This window comes from Leptonychotes weddellii, chromosome X, assembly GCF_054177405.1.
Source record: "Leptonychotes weddellii isolate Sample4059 chromosome X, ASM5417740v2, whole genome shotgun sequence".
Lineage (NCBI taxonomy): Eukaryota > Metazoa > Chordata > Mammalia > Carnivora > Phocidae > Leptonychotes > Leptonychotes weddellii.
Genome location: NC_138385.1, coordinates 34,949,693 through 34,976,102, shown reverse-complemented (window position 1 = coordinate 34,976,102; position 26,410 = coordinate 34,949,693). Strand labels below are relative to the sequence as shown.

The window sequence follows — 26,410 nt, the reverse complement described above, 5'->3', positions numbered from 1 at the left end:
CTAATAACAAACCAAGAAATGATAGTACACAAAAAGAGAAATTACAGACCAAAATCTCTCATGAACATTTAAAAATCTCTCGCTTAAAAATCCTCCAGAAAATTCTAGCAAACCGAATCCAACAGTGTACAAAAGAAACTATAAACCACGACCAAGTAGAAGTTACTCCACAAATTTAAGGCTGACTCAACATTAAAAAATGTTATCAACGTATCCTTTTGGTAAATACCTAGTAGTGTAGTTGCTGGATCTTAGGGTAGTTCTTATTTTTAACTTTGTGAGTAACCCCCATACTGTTTTCCAGAGTGGCTGCAATAGTTTGCATTCCCACCAACAGTACAAGAGGGTTCCCCTTTCTTCACAACCTCGCCAACACCTGTTGTGTTGTTCATTTTAGCCATTCTGATAGGTGTGAGGTGGCATTTCATTGTGGTTTTGATTTGTATTTCCCTGATGATGAGTGATGTTGAACATCTTTTCATGTGTCTCAGCCATTTGGATGTCTTCTTTGGAAAAGTGTCTATTCCTGTCTTCTGCCCATTTCTCACTAGGTATTTACCCAAAGGATACAAAAATACAGATTCAAAGGGGTACATGCACCCCAATGTTTATAGCAGCATTATCAACAATAGCCAAACTATGGAGAGAGTCCAAATGTCCATCAACCATTAAATGGATAAAGAAGATGTGGTATATATATATACAACAGAGTCTCACTCAGCCATTAAAAAGAATGAAATCTTGCCATTTGCAATGATGTGGATGGAGCTAGAGTGTATTATGCTAAGTGAAATAAGTCAGTCAGAGAAAGACAAATACCATATTATTTCACTCACTTGTGGAATTTAAGAAACAAAACAGGGCGCCTGGGTGGCTCAGTTGGTTAAGCAACTGCCTTCGGCTCAGGTCATGATCCCTGCTTCTCCCTCTGACCTTCCTCCTTCTCATGCTCTCTGTCTCTCATTCTCTCTCTCTCAAATAAATAAATAAAATCTTTAAAAAAAAAATAAGAAACAAAACAGATGAACATATGGGAGGGGGGAAAAAAGAGAGAGGGAAACAAGCCATAAGTGACTCTTAACGACAGAGAACAAACTGAGGATTGATGGAGGGAGGTGGGTGGGGGATGGGCTAGATGGATGATGGGTATTAAAGAGGGCACTTGTTGTGATGAGCACTGGTGTTGTATGTAAGTGATAAATCACTGAATTCTACTCCAGAAAGCAATATTGCACTATATGAGAACAAAATTTAAATTAAAAAAATATATCAATGCAATCCACCATATCAACAGTTAAAGAAGAAAAAACACACAATTATAGCAATTGATGCAGAAAAAGCATTTGACAAAATCCATTACCCATTCATGATAAAAATTCTCAGCAAGTCAGGAAGAGCATGGAATTACCTAAACTTGGTAAAGAGCATCTACGAAAAGTCTACAGCTAACATCATACTTAAAGTGAAAGAGTGAAGGCTTTCCATGGAAACTTAGGAACATGACAAAGATGTCTGCTCTCATAACTCTTACTCAACATAGTACAGGAAGTTCTAGCCAGTGCAATGCGAGGAAAAGAAATAAATGGCATACAGATTGGAAAGGAAGAAATAACTTTCTCTATCTGCAGATGATATAACTACCTATGTAGAAAATCCCAAGGAATGAAAAAACAAAACAAAACGAAACAAAACAAAAATTCCTAGATCTAAGAAGTTCAGCAAGCATACATACAAGAAAGCATACATACAAGAAAGGCTAAAATTAACAAGACAGGGAACAACAAACGTCGGCGAGGATGTGGAGAAAGGGGAATCCTCTTACACTGTTGGTGGGCATGCAAGTTGGACAGCCACTTTGGAAAACAGTGTGGAGGTGCCTCAAAAAATTAAAAATAGAGCTACCCTACGACCCAGCAATTGCACTACTGGGTATTTATGCCAAAGATACAGATGTAGTGAAAAGAAGGGGCACCTGCACCCCAATGTTCATAGCAGCAATGTCCACAATAGCCAAACTGTAGAAAGAGCCAAGATGTTCTTCAACAGATGAATGGATAAAGAAGATGTGGTTCATATATACAATGGACTATTACTCAGCCATCATAAAGGATAAATACCTACCATTTACATCGACATGGATGGAACTGGAGGGTATTATGCTAAGTGAAATAAGTCAATCAGAGAAAGACAATTATCATATGCTTTCACTCATATATGGAACATAAGGAATAGCGCAGAGGATCATAGAGGAAGGGAGGGAAAACTGAATGGGAAGAAATCAGAGAAGGAGAAAAACCATGAGAGACTCTTGACTCCAGGAAACAAACTGAGGGTTGTGGAAAGGGAGGTAGGTGGGGGAATGGCGTAACTGGGTGATGGGTATTAAGGAGGGCACATGATGTGATGAGCACTGGGTGTTATATGCAACTAATGAATCACTGAACACTACATCAAAAACTAATGATGTACTATATGTTCGCTATTGAATTTAAATAAAAATAAATAGAAACAAAATTGCATTTTTATGTGCTAGCAATGAACATATGGAAACCAAAATTTAAAACATAATACCATTTATCATCACTACAAATAAAATTGTTAAGTATAAATCTAATAAAACCAAAACATATATAATGTGGGTGCTGGAAATTACAAAATGCTGATGAAAGAAATGAAAGAAAACCTAAATAAATGGTGAGTCATGCCACATTCATGGATGGGAAGATTCAACATAGTAAAAATGTCAATTCTCCCCCAAACTGATCTATAGGTTTAATGTAATTTCTATCAAATCCCAACAAATTTTTATGAGAGGGCAAAGGAATTAAAATGGCCAAAACAATCTTGATGGAAAAAAAAAATGTGAGAGGAATCCCTCTATCAGATATTAAGGCTTACTATACAGCTACAATAATGAAGACAGAGTGATATTAGTGGAGGGAAACACATATAGATCTATGGGATAGAGAGCCCAGAAAAAGATCCATATGTCAAACTAGGAGCTGACAAAGGTGCAAAAACAATTCATTGGGGAAGGATAGTCTTTTCAACAACTGGTGTTGAAACAATTGGATATCCATAGGCAAAAAAAAAAGGAAAAAAGAACCTTGATCTAAACCTCACATCTTAAAGAAAAATTAACTCAAAAATGGATCACAGCCTTAAATGTAAAAGGTGAAACAATAAAACTTGTAGAAAAAAATAGGAGAAAATCTTTGGGATATAGTACTAGGCAAAAAGTTCTCAGATTTGACACCAAAAGCATAATCCATAAAAAAATGGAGAAACTCAAAATTAAAAACTTTTATCCTGTGAGGAATAGACAAATGACAGACTAGGAGAAAATATCTGCAAACCACAGAGCTGATAGAGGACTAGAATATACCCTAGAATATATAATAAAGTCTCAAAACATTAAAACAAAAAAACAAGGGGCGCCTGGGTGGCTCAGTTGGTTAAGCCTCTGCCTTCAGCTCAGGTTGTGATCTCAGGGTCCTGGGACTGAGCCCCACGTCGGCTCCCTGCTCAGTGGGGAGTCCACTTCTCCCTCTGTCCTTCCCCCTGCTCGTTCTCTCTCTCTCAAATAAATAAAATCTTAAAAAAAAAAGCAAGCCAATTAGCAATTAGCAAATGGACAAAAGACAAGAACAGACATTTCACCAAAGATGATACGCTGATGGCAAATAAGCATATAAAAAGATGTTCAACATCATTAGCTGTCAGGGAAATGAAAATTAAAACTGCAATGATATCACTACATATCTATCAGTATGGCTAAAAGGAAAAAAAAATCGTGAAAATATCAAATGCTGTTGAGGACCCAAATTAGATGTATCATACATCACGGGTGGACATGTAAAATGGTATACCCACTCTGGAAAAAAGTGCAGCAGCTCCTCATAAAACTAAACATGCAACTACCATATTACCAGGAATTACACTCTCAGACATATCCCAGAGAAATGAAAACTTCTGTTCATATAAGAAATCTGTACATAAATGCTCACAGAAGCTTTACTTGTGAGTAGCCAAAAACTGGAAACATCCCAGATGTCCCACAACCCAGTAAATGTGTAAAATACATGTGGTGCATACATGCTATGGAGTATTAGTCAGCAACTAAAAGGATCGAACCATTGATACACGTAATTTAGATGGATTTCAGGGGAATTACACTGAGCGAAAAATAAATAAATAAAGCCAACATCAAATGGTTATATGATGTATGATTCCATTTATATAGTATCTTGAAATGATAAGATATTAGAAATGGGTGAACAGATTGGTGGTTTCTAGGAATTAGGAACTGGGTTAGAGATGTGGGAGGAAGGTGGGTGTGGCAATAAAGGGGGAATATGAGGAATTCTTACGGTAATGGAACTGTTCTGTATTTTGACTATGGTAATGGATATACAAACCTACACATGTGATAAAATTGGGTATAACGAAACACACAAACACAATACAAATAAAACCGGGAAAATCTGAACAAGACAGATTATGCTAATGTCAATATCCTGGTTGTGTTACTGTACTACAGCTTTACAAGACATTAGCACTGGGGAAAACTAGATAATGAATAAATAGGACCTCTGTATTATTTCTTCAGCACCTCTATATGATTTCTTACTAGTACATGTGAATGTACAATTAACTCAAATAGTAAAATGTACAAATTTCAATGATGACGACTAACACACACAAATAAGGTTTGGATTCCCAACCTCTTTTCACAGAAGTGCCTGCTCAATAGAATAGGCACATAATATGGCCCCCAGTTTATATGACATGATAGTTTTAACAAATCTGTTCTCACTACTTAATATGGTTGGCCATCTTCTAGCTTTACGATCTAGGTTTCCTCATTGTTACATGCCTGTTAAGCTAAAGCCATATTTTAAGGTTTTGTATTCGGTTAGGATGCTGTTTAAAAGCAACCTTGAAATCTCAGGAGCTGAATATAATTCAGGTTTATTTTTCATTCAGAAAGGGGAAGAAAGAGATAGGAAGGGGGCAAGGAAAAAAGAAAGAGAGAGAGAGGACATTGTCCTCCTATTTGTCTTAACTACTTTTAAGAAGATTCCTAGCTTATTAAAATTAAAGTAACATTCAGAATAAATATACGTGAATTCTCAGTACTAACTATGGTCTGATGGGAAGAAGAGTGTTTCTAGAGAATGGACAAAGCTCTCATCTCTGCCATGGGAATGCTCATCCTGGTCTTGCTAATGACACATTAAGTTGGTGATGTGAAGATATTGCTTGTGTACAGCACTACCCCTCATACAAAATTAATAAAATATACATTTCAAGGGCGCCTGGGTGGCTCAGTTGGTTAAGCGACTGCCTTCGGCTCAGGTCATGATCCTGGAGTCCCGGGATCGAGTCCCGCATCAGGCTCCCTGCTTGGCTGGGAGTCTGCTTTCCCTCTGACCCTCCTCCCTCTCATGCTCTCTGTCTCTCATTCTCTCTGTCTCAGATAAATAAATAAAATCTTTAAAAAATATATACATTTCAAGGAAAGGCACAAAAAGAAAAGATCGTGAAGCTATCCTGAATTCTTGGAGACAACATGGTGGAAACAAGGTAGTAGAATTATTACATTATATCTTAAGTGGTCCTCAGACAGTCATCCCATTGAAATATCACTTACTATTCAAGTCTCATTTCAATTCTACCTCTTCCAGGAAATCAACTGAAGATTAGGTTTCTCTTTCTTTGCTGCCCCCACCCCCACACTTTGAACCTGTTCAAGGCAGTGTGCCATTGATGTTTATACCTCCTATACCAATCAACAGTGCCTTGGCCCATAGTAGGTGTTTTGTATTTAACAGTCACAGCTACGTGGTTTTGACTTGTATCTGAGAGAACACATTCCCATTACACAGTACTTCAGTTTTCAAAATGGCTATACATATTATTTTATTTGAGTCCCACAATATCCATCAGGATAGACAGAATTAAAAACTCAAGAAGGTAAGGTTCAGTAACTTCCCAAAGGCCAAAACTAATGAAAAATGATACCAGGATTCATATCTTCAGAGTCCCATCTCCGAGTGCTTTTTCTATTACAGTGTGCCTGTTTGTCAAATGCTGTGAAGAGTTTAAAGAAAAAGTACTATGTTGAGCTAATAATTGGCACCACAGAATAATGCTATTTGTTGTCCTTTCAAACACTGAAGTGCTCAAAATAAGGCAGGCCTATCTGAACCCCATCTAGGGAGATTTCATTGGTGAAATACTATCAGGCCATTTTATCTATGAGGTAGCCATACAGCATGGGCCCCAAAACAGCATTATAGCAAGACTCCAGCATATTTATAGTTTTTAGTCACTAGTAGGAAGAAAATTGCTTTGGAGAAAAATCTGTATATCTCACAAACAATATAAATCCTGCTATTTGGGAGTGATTTAAATCATGTTACATATAATTCATCTGGGGAGGCTCTCCAGCTGAGGAAATTCACTTGGGCACAAAATGTACATAAGCAGGATTAGTGAGAAATCTAATTTTGCAGATGCACTGAGTGTATTTCAAATCTGGATTTACATATAGAAAAGGAGTGTTAGAAGTGGAGCTCCGAGAATGTTAACCATCACGCACTATTTCCTAACAGGAGCTGAAGACTTCATCATGTTTAACCTTCGTACCCTAATCTTACCTACAAGAGATTATTTAGAATCAAGGAACAATAATGTGACGATAAATCTATCTTGTCTGTAAAGGGGAGCGGAGACGAGGAGGTAGCTCATTAAACAATGGAAAGACATAAAATACCTTTCAGTTAACTGCAGTGGGAAGAAGCGAGTACCTGTCTCTGTTGAGCTTGAGAGACCCTTAGAGTGAGCTGCCACATCTCTGGCAGATCAAGAGCATTTTCTTCTCAAGTATCAGAAGTGGAACACTACACTCCAGAACACAATAGATGACCTTGCTGATCAACCAATGTCACCAAGATTTCTCAAAGAATTTAAGAAAAAGAGGAGGTAAAAGAAACCACCTTAATCAGTAAATCAGATTTTATTTTCGAGGATGAAAAGGAAGACATTTTATTTGGAATTCAAAGGCATCTTTTGGCATCTCAGCATTTGATGCTCTTCAGATATAAGAGGGATGAAAGTAAACTAATAAAAATATTTTTAAAGCATTTACCTGGACCAAGCTTCTTAAAAAAATATGGCACGGTGACTATAGTTAATAATACCGTACTGCATATTTGAAAGTTGCCAAGAAAGCAGATTTTAAAAGTTGTCATCACAAGATTCTTGTGATGAGAAAAAAAATTGTTTTTAACTATGTAAGGTGACAGATGTTAACCCGACTTATTGTGGCAATCATTTCACAATATATACAAATATTGAATCATGGCATTGTGCCCCTGAAAATAATATAATGTTATATGTCAAATCTACCTCAATTTTGCCTTAAAAAAAAAAGGTTTAAAAATACCCAACCCTGAAAACTCTAATTTAAAATAATCCCCTCAAACAATAAATATTAACATTGGGTAAAAATGAATTATAGTTGTGACATATCACAAAAAAGCTGCTTCTCTGAAATGATCCTGAAGGCATTTTATGCAAGAGTTAGTCACACCACACTAGACAACTAAGAATGTTTTACATCAAAAAGAAAAAATAAGGTGATCAGAGACCGGTGCTAATGGGAATGTATTTTGGAAACATCACAAAATTCCTTCTGGCATTTTTAGTTACTCCAAGGAGTCTTCTCTTTCTTCCCTAAATAGCAGTCAAAATGTTGTAAGCAGCTATTAAATAATTATGGGGCTGTAACCCATAAGAGACAGCAAAGATCATGGATGAAATATATTTTAGTCATGATGCTTTCGGACACTTCACCAAAAAAGCAAAATGTCATGAAAATACTCAAGGAACTTCTAGAACTTATAAAGAATGGTAAGTTTAAGATTTTATGCCGCCCATCCCTTTATTGTGGCATGTGATAAATATTAATGTTATGGACCCAACAATGGTTTGGTATATGGAGAAACAAAAAATGCCTGTCCTTCACCCCTACCTCCCCTGCTCTGTAAGAGAAGTAGCTCCATATATTTAAAATGAATAGCAAATTAGCTCAGATTGATTGTCAACTCTGTCCTAAGTGGTCCCAGAAGAGCTGGAGCTGCTGCAGTTTCAGTGACTGCCAACTCAGAAGACAGATGTGTGACTGCAGCATTGCCATCAAGCAAACCTTGAAATAAGGCTGTAAATTTTTACAGAGAAAGACAAAAGAGGAAAGTGGTATTTGGCTATCGTTACTATTAACTCTCAATTATCTATACTGATCAGGAGGAAAAGAGGCAGAGATAATGTTAAACAATGGATGAGTATCAAATTTGAGAACTGGTCAATATCAGCACATGTTCAGACATTCCCTGATTCAATGCTCTCGTATTTAATCTCTGACCACTTTCCAGCTCAGTCCCATCACAGTCAGTTCTACGGAGTTTGGAGAAGAAAAGGGGCCGGCTTCTCTATAACTCATTCATGAATACTGAACAGTTGATTGGACAGTGCAATCTTTTAACATATTTAAAGTATACTGTGTGGTTTCTAAGTCACTTTTAAAGATACACTGATTTTTAAGTTAAATACATGATCCTATTAGCATTACAGTTGCTATGTCTTACAATAGGAAAAAAATTCGTACCAATGTTAAGGATATTAAACCACAAAAACATTCCCCATAAGCCTTTTAAAATACAGATTTTGACATTAAAATCATTTTTAAAAACCTATACAGTTAGGGGTGCCTGGGTGGCTCAGGCGGTTAAGCATTTGCCTTTGGTTCAGGTCATGATCCCCAGGACCCAGGGTCCTAAGATGGAGCCCTGCCTTGGGCTCCCTGCTCAGTGGTTAGCCTGCTTCTCCCTCTCCCTCTGCCCCTTCCCCTGCTTGTGCTCTCTCTCTTTTTCTCTCTCTCAAATAAATAAAATTAAAAAAAAAAAAAAACCTATACAGTTAGAGATTTTTCTTCAGGAAAAAATATATTATTTCCATTGCTAAGATAACACATGAATTAGTTTTTCTAAAACTATTATTTGCATGTGAGTTTAACCTTAAACTTCTCAGGCCACAGACCATTTCAGCAGATGTGATCTCATTAACTATTAAAAAGCAAAATAAACCACCACCACCACCAAAAAAAAAAAAAACTAAACTCTCTTAGCATAATTAAAGCCTGACACTCTGTATTACTTGATCATGTTATTTCCTGATATGAAAAGGAAAGGTTCCTTGGATGGGAACAGCAAAAAGAAGCCCACAGCAGTAGGAATTACTGGGCTTTTCCCCCTCTCTTCATCATAACCTCCACTGTCTCAGTTGAGAACCTACAGGAGACCTCATTGCGTCTCCAGTTCAACTGAATTTTAAGCAAAAAAGTAACTCCCAGTAATCATTACTATCCATAGTCTTACTCTTTTTACCCTGTGTTGACTAAGAAATTTACCCAGTTAGAAAAGATGTCCGACACAAAGTACTATGATTATCATACTTTGAAAACCCTTGTCCTCTACTGTTGGTACATGATTAAGATTTTTTTTTTTTTAACATCCAGTGATGCCTACATTAGAATTGTTTTGAGAGCATACCAGGAGAAATAATACTGTTCTGGTAGTCAGGAAATTTGAATTCTGGTCCTAGCTTTGCCAGTAATTAGCTGTGTGTTCTTAGGGAAGTCATTTAACCTGTCTGGGCCACGGTTTCTTCATTTATATGAAGTAAGTCCTCTGCAGCACTAGCAGGAAAACATTGGCTGAGAGCCTTGATATTTCACTTATGACAAAGAAGATCCCAGCCAAGAGAAAAAAATTACTGTAATCTTTCTTTACAGCATATTTACATTTTGACATCCCCCTAACTCCACCCAAGATACATTGCTCTCTGTAGGAAAATATGCAACACACAGGAAGACAACTGAGTCAAACTGCATAAGCTCATTCCTCTGTGCTTTCCAGTCACTGGCATTCCATCTCAGCCATTCTTACAACTTCTCCAAGGTAAGTAATTTTCAGTGATAATCTTCCTGGAAATGCCTTCCCTAGACCAATTTAATAGCTACTTTTTGAATCAAATGGCTTTGTTGTCTTTCTCCTCTCTCTCTCTCCTATACACAGTAATCTCTGATAAAGAGTTCTGCCATTGTTATTTACTAACCACCAACCTGGGCCAGGCACTGCTTCAGGAAAGTTCAACATTGTTTCTTTTAGTCCTTATAAAAGGACCCTGAAAGGTAAATATTCTTCCTCATTTTTCAAATGAGCATATAGACTCAGGGAGATTAAGTAACAGTTAAGGTCACACAACTATTAAGTGGTAATGCCTTGACTTGAACCCGTCCATACCTATCAGACTCAGAAACTTCTCCCTATCAGGTAATTAATGCTAAAGCAATATAGAACTTAACATCCCTCTGATGGTTCAAAAGAGTTTAGAAAGGGAGAGGACACTTCTTCTGAGAGAAGGAAGTAAAGGTGGAGGATGGTACAGGTATGTCTAGAAGGGAAAAAAAGGTAAAGAAGTTCATGGCTGATGACCTCTATTAATGAAGAGAATAAGGAATCTGGAAATGAGAAATGAGAAAAGTTGTATTATTTTCATACTACATCTTTAAAAAGAGTAACAACTAATTGCCTAACTAGCCCCCATTTATCTCAATTACTAAGGTCTCACTAATACTCCTTATTTTAGGCAAAAGTCTATAAAAATTATTTTCCCTATATTTTTATTTTAAATCCATAGAAAGTTGAGAGAATAGTAAAAATCACAAACTTGTATATCCTTTATGTAGATTAACGCCCTGTTATTATTTTGCCTCAAATTGCTCAATCTCTTTCTCTTCACAAGATTTTGGTTGAACCACTTGAAAGAAAACTAGTCATGACACTTCTCTAAATAATGTAGCATAAAGCTTCTAAGAATAAAATGTTTTCCTACACAACCACAGTAACACATGTAAAAAAATAAAAAAATTCATTAGTATCATTTAATATACAGTTCTTATTCAGTTTCCCCAATTGTTCTAAATAACATCTTCTTGAGAAAACATAGGTGATAAGCTCCTTGACATCGGTCTTGGCAATGATTTTTTGGATCTGACTCCAAAAGCGAAGGTGACAAAATTAAAAAACAACAACAACAAATAGGACTATATAAAAAAAAAATCTGCACAGCAAAGGAAACCATTAACAGAATGAAAATGCAACCCACTGAATGGGAGAAGATATTTGCAAATGATATATCCAATAAGGGGTTAATATCCAAAATATATAAAGAACTTATACAACTCAATACCAGAAAAACAATCCAATTAAAAATGGGCAGAAGACATGAATAGATATTTTTTTCAAAGAAGACACACAGATGGCAAACAGACATATGAAAAGATGCTCAGCATCAGTCATCATCAGGGAAATGAAAATCAAATTCACAATGAGATATCACCTCTACCTGTCAGAATGCCTATTATCAAAAAGATAAGAAATAACAAGTGTTGGTGAGAATGTGGAAAAACAAGGACCCTCAGGCACTTTGGTGTAGGCACTATGAAAAACAGTATGGAGGTTCCTCAAAAAATTAAAAATAGAACTACCAATGCCCCAGCAATTCCAGTACCATGTGTTCATCTGAAGAAAATGAGAACACTAATTTGAAAAGATATACATGCCCTTTGTTAATTGCATCATTATTTACAATAGCCAAGATATGGCCCTAGTCTTTAGTGTCCATTGCTGGATGAATGGATAAAGAAGATTTGGAACACAGAGAGGAGGTGGATGGGGGGATGGGTGAAATAGGTGAAGGGGATTAAGAGTACACTTATCATGATGAGCACTGAGTAATGTACAGATATTGTTGAATCACTATATTATACACCTGAAACTAATACAACATCATTAATTATACTGGAATTAAAAATTTTTTAGAAAAAGATTTGGTATACACACACACACACACAATGGGATACTACTCACCCATAAAAAAATGAAATCTTGCCATTTGTGACAACAAGGATGGAACTAAAGGGTATTATGCTATGTGAAATAAGTCAGACAAAGACAAATACCATATGATTTCACTTATATGTGGAATCTAAAAAACAAATGAACAAACAAAACAAAACAAAACTCATAAATACAGAGAACAGCACAGTGTTTGCTAGAGAGGAGAAGGCGAAATGGGTGAAGGGGGTCAAGAGGTACAAACTTCAATTATAAAATAAATAAGTCATGGGGATGTAATGTACAGCATGGTGACTATAGTCAATAATATTTCGTGTATACTTGAAAGTTGCCAAGGAAGTAAATACTAAAATTTAATATCACTAATCATAAGAAAACAATCAGACATTCTACAGCTAGAGACATTTTGGAAGATAATGTAGTATTCTTATAAAAAATGTTTAACTGAATAAAATCACAAAATAATCAGACACTATATGTGTAACACATTGTGAAACATAATTGGCTTGGGACTTTTTAAAAAAAGTCAGTCATGGGAAACAAAAAAAATTCAAGAAAAATTTTTTTGTAATTCTGTATGATGATGGTTGCTAACTAGACTTATTGTGATGATCATTTCACAGTGTATATAAATGTTGAATCATTATTTGTACACCTGAAACTAATACAATGTCATAGTTCAATTATACCTCAATAAAAAATAAAAAGAAAGGAAGGCAGGCAGTAAGAAAGGAAGGAAGGCAAGGAAAGAAAGGGGGAAAGAAAGCTAATGAGAGAATGAAAGAGAGAAAGAACAAAAGAATGAAAGAAGGAGAGAAGAGAAGAAAGTCTTCTTGGTTTTGATCCAGTATCCAAAATTAACATAGTAGACGACTTAATTGTTATGTTTCTTTTAATCTGAGACAATCCCCTTAACTTGGTTTTGAATTTTTTTTGTTTCCCATGACTGACTTTTTAAAAAGTCCCAAGCCAATTATGTTTCACAATGTGTTACACATAGAGTGTCTGATTATTTTGTGATTTTATTCAGTTAAACATTTTTTATAAGAATACTACATTATCTTCCAAAATGTCTCTACCTGTAGAATGTCTGACTGTTTCCTTATGATTAGATTCAGATGAACCAGTTTTGATAAGAATATTACATCTATGATATTGTATATTTCTTATCATGTCAGATCAAGAAGCACATGGAGTTATCCCACTATTAGTGATATTAAATTTTATCACTTGGTTAATGTGGTACTTGTCAGATAGTTCTGTTGTAAAGGCACATTTTCTTCTTTAAAATTTTTAAGTAATGTGTGGAGTGATACTTTTGAGACCATGTAAATATCCTGTTCCCCAACAATCTTAAACTCAGTGGTATTAGCATTCACTGATGACCCTTGCCTGAATCATCATGATGCTGGGGAGGCAAAATGGTGGCTTTCTCACTAAACTGTACAATTAAAATGGGTGAAATTGTGCTCGCTTAGGCAGCACACATACTAAAATGGGTGAGATTTATGGTATGTAAATTATACTTCAATAAAACTGCTTTTTTAAATTAACCCAGTAACATGCAATCTGTATTTAGTCCATTCCTTCTAGCATATTTTTTCTGCCAAGAAATGACTGACAGCTGAAACATTTTATAAATGAGGCAAGGTATTCAAGATCAGGGTAAGCTTAATAATGCTCTGTTGAAATTTTTTTAATTGTGATTCTCTAATTCTATCATTCTCTCCACAATTATTAGCTGTCACACTTCTATAAAGGCTTTTCCCTGCACTTCCCATTTCTCTCTCTCTTCCTCCCCCTCCCCACTCTCTCCCTCTCCTTCTCCCTCTCCTATCACTGCAGATTCATGGATTTCCCCCCCTCAGTGTATTATAATAATCCATTACTGATATTCTTTTTGATGTTCAAACCATTCTAATTTGGCCAATAGAAGCCCATTCAAGCACAATTTTGTGTCCTGATATAACACCATTAGTTTTGAACAATCTATTTTCTTCTATGAAAAGTTCCCGGGGTGCCTGGGTGGCTCAGTCGGTTAAGCATCTGACTCTTGATTTCTGCTCAGGGTCCTGAGATCAAGCCCCAGGTCAGGCTCTGTGCTGAGCATGGAGCCTACTTAAAATTCTCTCTCCCTCCCTCTCCTTCTGCCCCCTCTCCCATGCTTGTACTCTCTCTCTCTCTTTCTCTCTCTAAAAAAATAAAAATAAAAAAGTTCCAAACTCAACCTGCACATTCCCTGCCTGAAACCTGAGATTAGATATTTCCCCAAGAAGCCTTGGTTACTTTTAATGGGAATGGTTTTTAGAAACCAAGATTTAGGTTCTTGATGTGCTGTTCATTGCTACTGGGGTTAGTCATTGCTTCTTGGCCCTTTCTATAAACAGAACAAGGGAACAGGAAGTCATACTAATATTTGCATCAAATTTACAATACAAACATAAAAGAAGGAACAGAATAGTATCTTCTATTTTATCTTGTCTTCCATTATCATCACTATCCTTATGCCTCTGCTTTTTCCTACAATATATAGGATGGCAATAATATCATTATATTAGAATATATATAAACGTAATATAGTATAATTCTGAAACTAACAATAACCTATTAAGAAAGTTTAAGATTTCTTTGCAGTTCTTTCTGTCCTTAAATTATATACTAGTAAGAATGTACTATCAAGAACACCATGTTCAAAAGTTATCTGAGCTGGATGATTATGTTATAGTTACACAGGTTTGCTTGGTTTCAGTTTGTATGTATCCAATTTTAGCATTTGTCTTTCTTCCCAGTATTTTTGGCTTAATTCTAGTTTTTGAGTATTTAAACTTTTATGTGGGCCAAAAATCAAAACTATATTAAGAGGTATACATAGAGAAGTCCTGCTTCTGTCCCTATCTCCCCAACCTCATTCCTATACAGCCCCTATTTTCATTAGTTTCTAGTTTATTCTTACTGTGTTCCATTTTATAAAAACAAGCAATTATAGTTCTTCAGAATTAATGTATACATACTGTAAGTTAAGTAATACCCCTATAACCAAGCTCTCATTTGAGTGTGGTCGTGGTGCACAAAACCTGACTTGTGTCACATTTTCTACTTGCAATAACAGATAGCTTCACATACAAATAAACTCCCACCTGAATTCCGATTAATCCACTGTAGAGAGTCCATATGAGCATTCAGGATCTTGCAGATCTGCTGAAGCTAAAAACACATACAAAATTTTTAATTATGATAATTCTGATATGGTAAACAAAACAAACATAAAAAATTGAAATTAGGAAATGACTTTTCATTTCTTTTGGTAAGAAATGGACTGAGGATATATAAAGTATTAATGGCTTTTTTTTGCTATTTCATATTTGTAATGTTCATTACATCTTTCTATTATTTCAATCTAACTATTTTGTAACTGTCAAGAATTTGACTCCTGTAATTCAATAAGACACTGACTACTACAGTACAAAAATAAGTTAAAAAAACACTAAGAGACATTTCACAAGACACAAAATTCATATAAAATTTAAAATATTACTTTTTTCAACCAAATCAGCAATTTTTTGTTGAGGTATAACTGACAGATAACATTCTATTAGTTTCAGGCATATAACGTAATGGTTTGCTATTTGTATATATTGCAAAATGATCACCACAATATGTCTTGTTAACATCTATCACCATATGTAGTTAAAAACTTTTTTCTCTTGTGATAATAACATTTAAAGATCTAATTGCTTAGCAATTTTCAAATATGCAATACAGTATTATTAACAATAGTCACCATGCTGTACATTATCATCCCCATAACTTATTTTATACCTGAAAACTTGTACCTTTTGACCACCTTCACCCATTTCACCCACCACCCAACCCTGCCTCTGGCAACCACCAATCTGTTTTCTGTATCTATGAGCGTGTATTTTTGGTGTTGGTGTTTTTAAATTCCACACATAAGTGTGATCATATGGTATTTGTCTTTCTCCGTCTCACTTAATTTCACTTAGCATAATGCCCTCAAGGTCCAACCATATTGTTGCAAATAGCAAGATTTCCAAGTCAGCAATTTTTAATAAATGGTAATACTCAGTTGTCAACTGTGTGGAGAAAATAGGTACATTCTTATACAGCCTATAGTAATAAAAATTGACCCAACCCTTCAAAATGTAAATTTTTACAATATATATCAACAGTCTTAAAATATTCATACCTTTTAACTCAATATATTCTACTTCTAGGAACCTATCCAGAGGAAATAATCAGATCTAAACATAACTGGTCATTACAGAGTAACTGTATAATGGCAAAAAATTGGAAACAGTCTCTCCACCAATTTAAAACAGTAATTCAACATATTATGGTAAAATCACCTCTAATGAAATATTACAAAGTCATAAATATTTTCAAAGATTTCCAGTTTTCAAAGAATGCTTAAAATTTTGAGAAAACACTGTGAAAGAATATGAAATGAAGACAGAATACAAAACTCCATATACGTATGCTTCCAATGCTATTTAAAACAAAAGGAGAATTTTTACCAGCATAGCAAAAAGACTTGGAAAAAATATACCAATATATTAGCAGGGTACTGGTAATAGAGGTGATTTAATTTTCTTCACAGATTTCCGTATTTTCCAAGCTTAATACATTGAGTAAGTATATGTATTAACTTTGTAATGAGACACACTAGACATTTAAAATTTCTTAGAATGCTTTTGAAGACTATTCTAGTAAAGTCCAGGATAATAATGGAAGTAGGAGGAAATGAAAATGTTACCACACTTAAAAGAACAGTATGTAATGAAAACAGAAATTTCGTGTATTTTAACATAACAAATAGAAATACAACTTGTAGTAGGAACAATGAGTTTTTGTAAGAAAATGTAACTGAAGACCATATACCACAATATGGATCTGCTTAATAAAAATTTTAGGTGTTAGGTGGTCTCTCCCATCTCCCCCACACTCCCCTACTCTCTACCCCATCCCCCACCACTGCCCCTGCATACAAACAGTAAAAATAAACAGGTAAATCCCAACACTGTGAATACTGTTAAACACTGTGGCTATTTTTCTACCCTGGTGTATGGCCCACAGTAAGGAAGCTTTGTTGATCTGGTTACAATAAATTATCTTCAAGAATATTATTGTTCAGCAAATGTTTTCTCTGCTTCTTGCCCAGTGATTTATGCTATCTGAGAAAAGAGATGAATTGTTGCTGATCTCTTGCTTCTTTTGTCCTGCTATTGAGCAGCAATTATCTTTAATTCACTCATCTTAAACATCTCAATCACCCTTGTGAGGAAAAACAAAAACAAAAGACTTACACCATTTACTCCCCACTACCAAAATAAAACAATCCAAGTAGAAAAAAAGGATAAGGATAGGATTACAGTCCCTTTTTACTTACTCTGTTCAGGTTTTCTTATTTTATTTCAACACAGAGAGACTAGATTTCAGCTCTGCCTCATGTCTAAATCTGCATGTATTTATTTATGCATAAAAATTCTTTTATAATTGTGGACTTTATAATCACAATGGTGAGCTAATATTTCATAAAAAGAAAACTTATATTCTGTCAACTCTTGATCATCTATGTGAACACAAGGAGATGGTAGCATGGATAATCCCAGACTAATTTGTATTTGTCTTTGTTCAATTTTAGATTCACCCAAAGTAGAGAATGGCATACTTTTTATAGCTAGAGGGGACTTCAAGATCATTTAAGTCCACCCTTGACATTTTGCAAAAGAAGGAACTAAGATCCAGAGAGATTAAGTGACTTAAATAAAATTCTAATGCTTTCTCAACTATACCATGCTGTCTCTTTATAATTAAAAAAAGCTAGTAATGTGTACATAGATAAAGAACTGTCTGTATGATTGGACAAAGAGCTTACTAAAGAATAATCACGATATATATTCTTTGTCCTCACCTACCCAGATCCTGGCCCCACTCTGAATTATACTCAACAGACAGAGAGTACAATGGGAGTTCCTACAATGGGAGATTCCTCTTACCATTACTGCCAGGGAGTGAGAAAGGGGAAAAAGGAGAACTCCCATTTAGTTGCTAAGACAATTAGGAAAGGTAGAGGAAAATAAGCTCTTTAATTAGAGCATAGATAAAGGGGAAAAGTACCAATCCTTTCTTATGGCCAAATTAATTCAAAACATCTCAACCTCTAATTGGAGCCTCAGGTTTATTTTCCCATGCTAAAGTACACTGACATTATGAGGTAGGTAGATTGTACGAGGCAGGGGGAAACCTAATAATCACATCTAACAAAGTTTCTATGGAAAAATATATTTTAAGACTCAAATAGTTGACTTATCAAACTTTTAAGACATAACCCAGTCATAAGTTAAGGATTGCCTGGATATACCTAATAAACCCAAACATATATACTCACAATTACATGAATCCATAGAAAAACATGTAAAAGGAAGAATGAATTAGCCAATGAGTAAGGGAACAGAAAAGTAAGTACAGGGACATATTTAGCTATGTGAAGAACAGGGAGAAAACCCTGAACATTTAAGGAGGAAAGTCGTCTTTTTTTTTTTTTACCCTCCTGAGAATAATCACAAAAAACTCAAACTTTTCTGCTCCTAAATCTTTCCTGCCCCACTTAACCATACCCCAAAGTTCATATCTGTAGAGGCAGGTAAGGAGCACAAGAACAGGAGAACGCCACTAGCTAAAGGAACTCACAGAATGTTAATTTCACACTAAAATCTTGGTTGTCTAAAGAGATAAAGCAGTTCACACACCGGGTCAGTAGTGTCAGCAGGACTTCCAAATGTATTCAGGTGCTCAATAATGTCCTTGAGATCTTGGGCCATTCGTTTCAGCTGAGCATCTATATTTTCTGCTAATTTATAACTGAAAAAGCAGGTAAAATAAAGAGATTAACAAGAAATGCTTTCGCCGCTATGTCTCGTTACTGACATACAAAGATGATCCTGCCAGCTGGATTTTCACCAAGTCCCCCTGCCTTCTAAGTAGGTCTCGGTTATGACAAAATGGCACATTTTTATGTAGGCGGCATTCATGACCTTATTATTACCATATTCTAAAAAGACTCCATAGGTGAAGGCTTTTAAGCATCTCGGCATTTTTATAGTCACCTATTTACCCTCTGGATAATGTCCTGGGGAGCTCTGAAGCAACGAAACTCTTTTTAGCTCTTACAATGAACTCATAAGACATTTAGATATATGATACAGTTATTCGGTATTTAGGAGTATTCAATAAGTGCTGAGATGTCTTCAATGATTTTAAATACGTAAATTTTCAAAGTAAAACCTTATATAAATATACTCCATCATCCAACAAAAGATGTTTTGAGAAATGAGATTAACAATAATCAAAGGCAGATAAATCTGCTAAGTTCATAGCAAATATTAGTTGGCTAAATTCTCAAGATTTCCACCTGAACTATTTACACACATACATACATACACACTTAACCTAGTCAATAATATGTTTATGAATTAAAGTGATCAGAGTTTTTCAACCTTAATGTCTATGAAGATAAAAGGATTCAATGAGATTTATTGATGACTATCTATCGCCTTTCTGTCCCAGAGTATTTAAAGGTAATTGGTTACCTTGATTGGTGAAGGTCCTACTGAAGATTCCATCACAATATAAATCTGACTACATAAAAACAACTGGAAAGAACTATGTTTCATTATTCCTTCAAATTACCGTTAGGTACTCATGGCCAAAAGTGTAAGTCTCTAGGTTTCAAAAAATGAGAGAGTGCATAGAAAGCAATGCAAAGAAAAAAAAAAAGATTCACAAAGGCTGAAATACAAAAGCAGAAATAGAACTAGGATCCATACAGATTAGCCTTACTTACCATATTTAATGCACCTACAAAAAAGTTAATTAGCAAGCCTTTAGAAAATAAGCTCAGTCTTAACTCACTAATAATTCAGTACCAAAGGGAGTCTGATTTGGTCTCAGTCTGGTTTATGTAGCACATTCAGACAAGTTTTCCTAATAACACTTTATTATTTGGCCTGATTACCAAATTTCAGTTCCGGAGAGATAAAGTTACTGTGGGGACACTTGATAATGTTATCAACAAAAAGACTGAATCTCACACACACACACAAAAATATATTCAGCCCAAGACACTGACAAAATCATTCCATTTTTGAAAGCTGTGCAGTCTGTCCCCAGATTAACAAATTGCCTTTAAAATAGCCAATGATTTATCACTGAAGCAATTGCATGAACATTAGGTTTAAAAGAGTCAATATAAACAGGAGACCATAAATATCCCACGATACTATGACACCACACACATAAAACTTGTATTTCTAATTTAAGAACAAACTTGACAAATATAAAAACTTTACAGTGGTCAAGTATAAGCTTGAGATTAATAAGTGTACAAAATGCTATAAAACAAAACTGCCAGAATGATTACTTCATTTTCAAGCATCTTGAAAAGTTAAACGGAAAACAGCCAAATAAATTGATAAATGGCAACTACAAGAATTTGTCCTTTTCTACCAATTTTTATTCCCTGCCCTTCAATTCTATTTTTTCCCTTTTTTTTTTTAAAGTAGCGAAGTTTTGTCCCATTCCTTGATCCTTATTCAGTTACTTACGTCTTTCCATGCTCCTGATCTGCATGCTGCAGATAAGCAGACCCACTCTGGTCCTTCACAAACTCCTCTAAAGGGGTCAAGAGATCTTCCAGTTCTTTCTGCTGTGACAGGATAAAATCCAATTCTTGTTCCAGCCTAAAAAAAACAAGTCAATGGAAGGGCCGATGAAAGGAATTTGGAGTGTCAAAATCAATGTCAAAAATTACAACAAGGAAAAAAGAATGGACAAAGAAATAGATCTTTAATCTTTCAACCTAGGGAGTCTAAGGTTCTACCTCTGCTGATCCAGTTTCACTTTTTCCACTTCTCCATGTAAAGTAGTAATCTATAAAGGAAAACAAGAATACAATAATGTAAATATTTGAATTTATGTTGTAATTTTAAGGCAATATTAATTTTCTCATAACACTTCAAATATGAACAATTTCCTAATTCAACTCGTTACAAAGGAAAATATTTTTCAGTTGATCACCAATATTGGGATAGAAAATTAACCACAAAACACAGGTCTGTGTACAATGCTCTTGTACAATGCAGGTAGATTAATGAGACTTTGAAAATACTTGTACAATACAGGTAGATTAATGAGACTATCTTCTTACCTTCTCACCATTCTCAATCAATGTACGGTCCCAAGCATTGACCTGAGTGGCCTGGTGAAGAAAGTACCTCTCTTGATCCTCTAAATCAAGGTTCCATTTGTTTATCAGACCCTCCAGCTGACCGTATGTCATTACGGGAGTTACAATTGCACTAAAAAAAGGATACAGTAAGATCATATGATCACATTTTTAAAAGTATAACTGTATTTTTTAAATGAATAACATAGGAGGACTTAGAGAAGAAAATAACACATGAGTTTTTCAGACCTGCTCCCCAACAAAACCAGCATAGGTGGTCAAGATTATTTTAAAAACAACCATTTCAAAATCTTTGGAAATTACCCTAAAGGAATATAGCAAAAAAAAAAAAATCTATTAAGAAATCTACCAAATTTCAGTAAGAACAGCTAAAGTCTGTGCCACAGCTGCTCCCTTCCTTCACCCTCAGCTCAGCACGATGCAAGCTCCATCTTGGGTGCATGTGGCCAGAGATAGGACTCCCTCTCCCCAGAGCTTTTAGTCAAAATGATCCATTCCCAATCTAAGTAGCATCCACAAAACAGAGTAGGCAGCTGATCTTCCATCCTCCACTGGGCAGAACCGAGGAGAACTCTGATTCCCCTGCTAGGTAGTATCAAATAGGCTAAGCAGGCAGCTGATTTGCCAGCCCGTGACTGGCAGAACCAGGCAATGCTCTGATTCCTTTGCTGGGGCAGTGTCAGCAGGACTGAGCAGAGAGGTAATCATCAATTCTCTGCTCAGTAGAGGCAGGTAGTGTTCTCTTTTCTCTACCAGGGTTCTGTCAGCGAAGGCCAGTGACAAGCTGAATCTAAATACCCACCCAGCGGCAATAAGACTTAATAAAGCAGAGCGAGAAAGGATTAGTTACCGTTAGGCTTCATCGCTTGTCTTCAGTGTCAGTGGGACCCAATGGGGAGCTTAACCTCTATACACACCTGGCATCACTGAGACTGAACAAAGTAATGCAAACTGGAGCTAGTAAGGACTCCACTTCCCACAACCCGAGTGTCAGCAAGGCTCAGTGGGGAGCTTAACCTCCACACCTACTGGAGAAATCAAGACTGAATGAGGCAGGGCAAAGCAGGGCTAGTCAGCACTCTGACCCCCTTTCTCCCCAAAGCCTGTGTCAGCGAGACCCAGGAGGGAGCTAAGCTTCCATACCAAACCAGCACCAAAAGGCTGAATGAAGTGATAAAAGGCATAATAGTTGATATCCTGCTTCCTCACTCCTTTTGTGCCAGTGGTGCCCCAAAGGAAGTTGAAATTCTGCCTCTACCCTGCAGCAACTAAGCAGTATGAGTTAGTACCCCACTTCCTCTTGTTCTGGGGTCCCAGGGACCCAGCTGAGGGCTGAGCTTACATCCCCACTTGAGGCAATGAAGTGGTGTGACCCATTGCCCCACTTTCATGGGGAATGAATCAGCAGGGCTGAGGGGGTAGCTGAACTTCCATACCATTCATCTGCATCGAGGCTTTACTTGTACTGGGGTGGTATGGGCAGGGTCTAGTAGGAAGCTGAAGATACAAACATGCCCAACCCTTGTACTACACCCCAACAAAAGGATTACTTGATTTGAAAAAAAGACTCCCCTAACATAATAGACATAAATGTCCAGAATACAACTGAAAATTATCTGTCCTATCAAGAACCAGGAAAATCACAACTCAAAAGAGAAAAGACAATCCAAAGGCACTGACAGTGAGAGGTATCAGACATTGGAATTCTCTGAAAAGAATTTTAAAGCAACCATCAAAAAATACTCCAATAAGCAATTATGAATTTTCTAGAAACAAATGAAAACTAGAAAATCTCAGCAAAGAAACTGAGGTTACGAAAAACAATCAAATGGAAATTATAGAACTGGAAACTAAAATAACTGAAATAAAAAGCTCACTTAGAGAGTTTGATACTAGAGTGAAGATGACAAAGGATAGAATCAACAAACTTGAGAGCAGATCAATAGAATTTACAGAACAGCAAAGAGAAAAAGACACAAAAAAATGAAAAAAAAATCTAAAGAACCTAGAGAACAATAATAAAAGAGGTAACATTCGTACCATCGGAGGATGATAGATTAGAGAGGAAAAGAGAAAATGGGATTGAAAAAGTATTCTGAAAAATAAAGGTGAAAACTTCCCAAATTTGGCAAATGACATAAATCTACAAATTCAAGATGCTGAGCAAACCCCAAACAGAATAACTCAAAGAAATCTGCACTAAGACACATAATACTTAAATTTCTGAAAACTAAAGATAAAGGAAGAAAAAAAATCTTGAAGGTAGCCAGAGAGAAACAACACATTACTTAAAAGGTAATACCAATTCGAATGACAGCATATTTCTCATCTTAAACCATGGAGGCTAAAAGGAAGTGTCACAACATTTTTCAAGTACTGAAAGAAAAAAAAAAAAAACAAAAACTGTTGACCACAACTTCTCTATCTGGTGAAAATGTCCTTTAGAAATGAAAGGAAAATAAAGATATTCCCTTGCAAGATTTTTTTGTTGATGGCAAACCTACCCTCAAAAATTGGCTAATCAGGAAAAAAAAAAAAAAGAAAACAGAAGAAGGCTTGGAACTTCTTTAAATTTTTTTTTTTTAAAGATTTTTTATTTTTTATTTATCTGACAGAGAGAGACACAGCGAGAGAGGGAACACAAGCTGGGGAGTGGGAGAGGGAGAAGCAGGCTTCCTGCTGAGCAGAGAGCCCGATGCGGGGCTCGATCCCAGGACCCTGGGATCATGACCTGAGCCGAAGGCAGACGCTTAACGACTGAGCCACCGAGGCGCCCCATGAAGGCTTGGAACTTCTTAAAGGAAAGTCAAAATGAACAAAAAGGATAAATATAATAGACTATCCTACTTCTCATGAATTTTTTAAGTCATATTTGATGGCTGAAGCAAAAGGTGTAACACCACATAATGTGGTGTTCAATGTACACAGAGAAATACCTGAGACAATTAAACTTAAAAGGTAAGAAGAGTTAAGGGAGCTAAATGGAATTACCAAAGTGGTAAAATGTCAACATGACTAGACTATTAGAAGTTATATATGTATACTGTAATACCTAGAGCAACTAGTAAGAAAATTATACAAAGCAATATACTCAGAAACACTATAAAAATAGAACAAAATGGAACCCTAAAAAATGTTTGAGTATCCCACAGGGAAATTAAAAAACAAAAGAAAAACAAAAACAGAAGTAATAAAAGAGCAGACTTGAGCCCTAACATATCAGTAATTAGCTTAAATGTAAATGTGCTAAATATACCAACTAAAAGGCAGAAATTGGCAGAGAGGATAAAAATTATGATCCATCCATATGCTATCTACAAGAAACTCATTTCAAATACAGACACAAATAGATTGAAAGTAAAGCGATGGAAAAAGATATACATGCAAGATTAATTTTTTAAGAGATGGCTATATTAATACCAAATAAGGTCACTTTCTTAGAGCAAAGAAAATTACCAAAGAGGGACATTGCATAATGATAAAGGAATCAAAGCACCAGGGAAGGCCAACAATCCTAAACATGTAGGCAACCAAATAGCAGAACCTCAAAATACAAAAAGCAAAACAGATAGAGCAAGGTAGAAACAGAGGATTTCACAATTCTAGTTGGAGACTTCAAACTGCCACTCTCCACAACTAAAAGAAGCAATAGAGAGAAAAGCTGCAAGGATACAGATCTGAAAATACAATGAAGTAGGAACTCATCATCATATATAAAACACTCCACCCAACAGCAGAAAACACAACTTTCAGGTGCCCATGGAACAGCCACCAAGAAAGACTCTAACTTCATTATAAAACGAACCTGAACAAATACAAAATGACTCAAGTCATACAGAGCATGTTCTTCAACTATAATAGAATCAAATTAGAAATCGATATTGAAAGAAAACATGAAAATCTGCAAGCACTTGGAAATTAAACAACATATTTCTAAATAATCTATGGGTTAAAGAGGAATTCGTAAAGGCAATTTGAAAAGTAGACAGAATTGAATGAAAAGGAAAATAAAACATAATAGAACATGTGGTACACACAGGGGCACTTGGGTGGCTCAGTAGTTGAAGTGTCTGACTTCGGCTCAGGTCATGATCTCAGGGTCCTGGGATCAAACCCCACGTCAGGTTCCCCGCTCAGCGGGGAGTCTGCTTGTCCCTCTTCCTCTGCTCCTCCCCCCCACTCATGTGCTCTCTCTCTCTCTCTCCCTCGCCCTCTCTCTCTCAACTAAACAAATGAAATCTTTTTTTTTTTTTTTTAAAGGACATGTGGTACACAGCTAATGCAATGGTGAGGATATTTATAGCATTAAACGCTTACATTAGGAAAAGGGAAAGGTCTCAAAAATCAATAATCTAAGTTCATACCTCAAGAAACCAGAAAAAGAGCAATATGAACCCAACACAATCAGAAGGAAAGAAATAATAAATAGTAGATATCAATGCAATTGAAAATGAAAACAATAGAGAATAATCAGTGAAACAAAAGCTACTTCTTTGGGAAAGGATGAATAAAATTGATAAAAGAAAGGTATGGAACACCAATATAAGAAATGAAACAGCTACTAAAAGCACAAAGAGCAAATACTACAAACAACTTTATAGTCATAAATTCAACAACTTAGAAAACCAAACCAATTCCTTGAATACCACACACTACTAAAACTTATCAAAGATGAAACAGATAATGAATAGTCCTAGAACCATTAAAGAAATTGATTTGTAACTTAAAAGCTCCCAAAAAAGAAATACCCAGGCCCAGAGGTTTCACTGGAGAATTCTGCCATACAGTTAACAAACAATTTTTTATACAATTTTATACAATTCCTTCTATAAAACAGAAGAGGATACTTCCCAGATCATTTTATGAGGCTACTATTATTCACATATCAAAAATGAAGACAGAATAAAAAATGAAAGAAAACAAAACTATGGACTAATATCTCTCATGAACTTAAATATCAAAGTCCTCAGGCAAAATACTAGCAAACTAATCTAAAAATGTATAAAAAAAATTATACACCATGACCAAGTCGAATTTATCCTATGTATGTAAGGCTGCTCAACATCTGAAAATCAATCAATGTAATTCACTATATTATTAAACTAAAGAGGAAAATTCCTAAAATATTGTATCAATTGAGGCAGAATAAAATTTTTTTTTT

At 35.6% G+C, this 26,410-nt stretch overlaps 1 protein-coding gene across 4 annotated transcripts in view; it reads right to left on the bottom strand.

Moving 5' to 3' along the window:
- The window catches only part of NUP62CL (nucleoporin 62 C-terminal like), a 95,533-nt gene that overhangs the window by 8,375 nt on the left and 60,748 nt on the right, over positions 1-26,410 (bottom strand). For all 4 annotated transcript variants that reach the window (XM_081808451.1, XM_031040065.2, XM_031040067.2 and 1 more), the window contains 5 exons: positions 21,211-21,361; positions 20,884-20,933; positions 20,609-20,743; positions 18,755-18,866; positions 15,122-15,188 (listed from right to left, as the gene is read on the bottom strand). In XM_081808451.1, the coding sequence (XP_081664577.1) occupies positions 15,122-15,188; positions 18,755-18,866; positions 20,609-20,743; positions 20,884-20,933; positions 21,211-21,361 (515 nt within the window). The remainder of the gene's footprint in view (positions 1-15,121; positions 15,189-18,754; positions 18,867-20,608; positions 20,744-20,883; positions 20,934-21,210; positions 21,362-26,410) is intronic.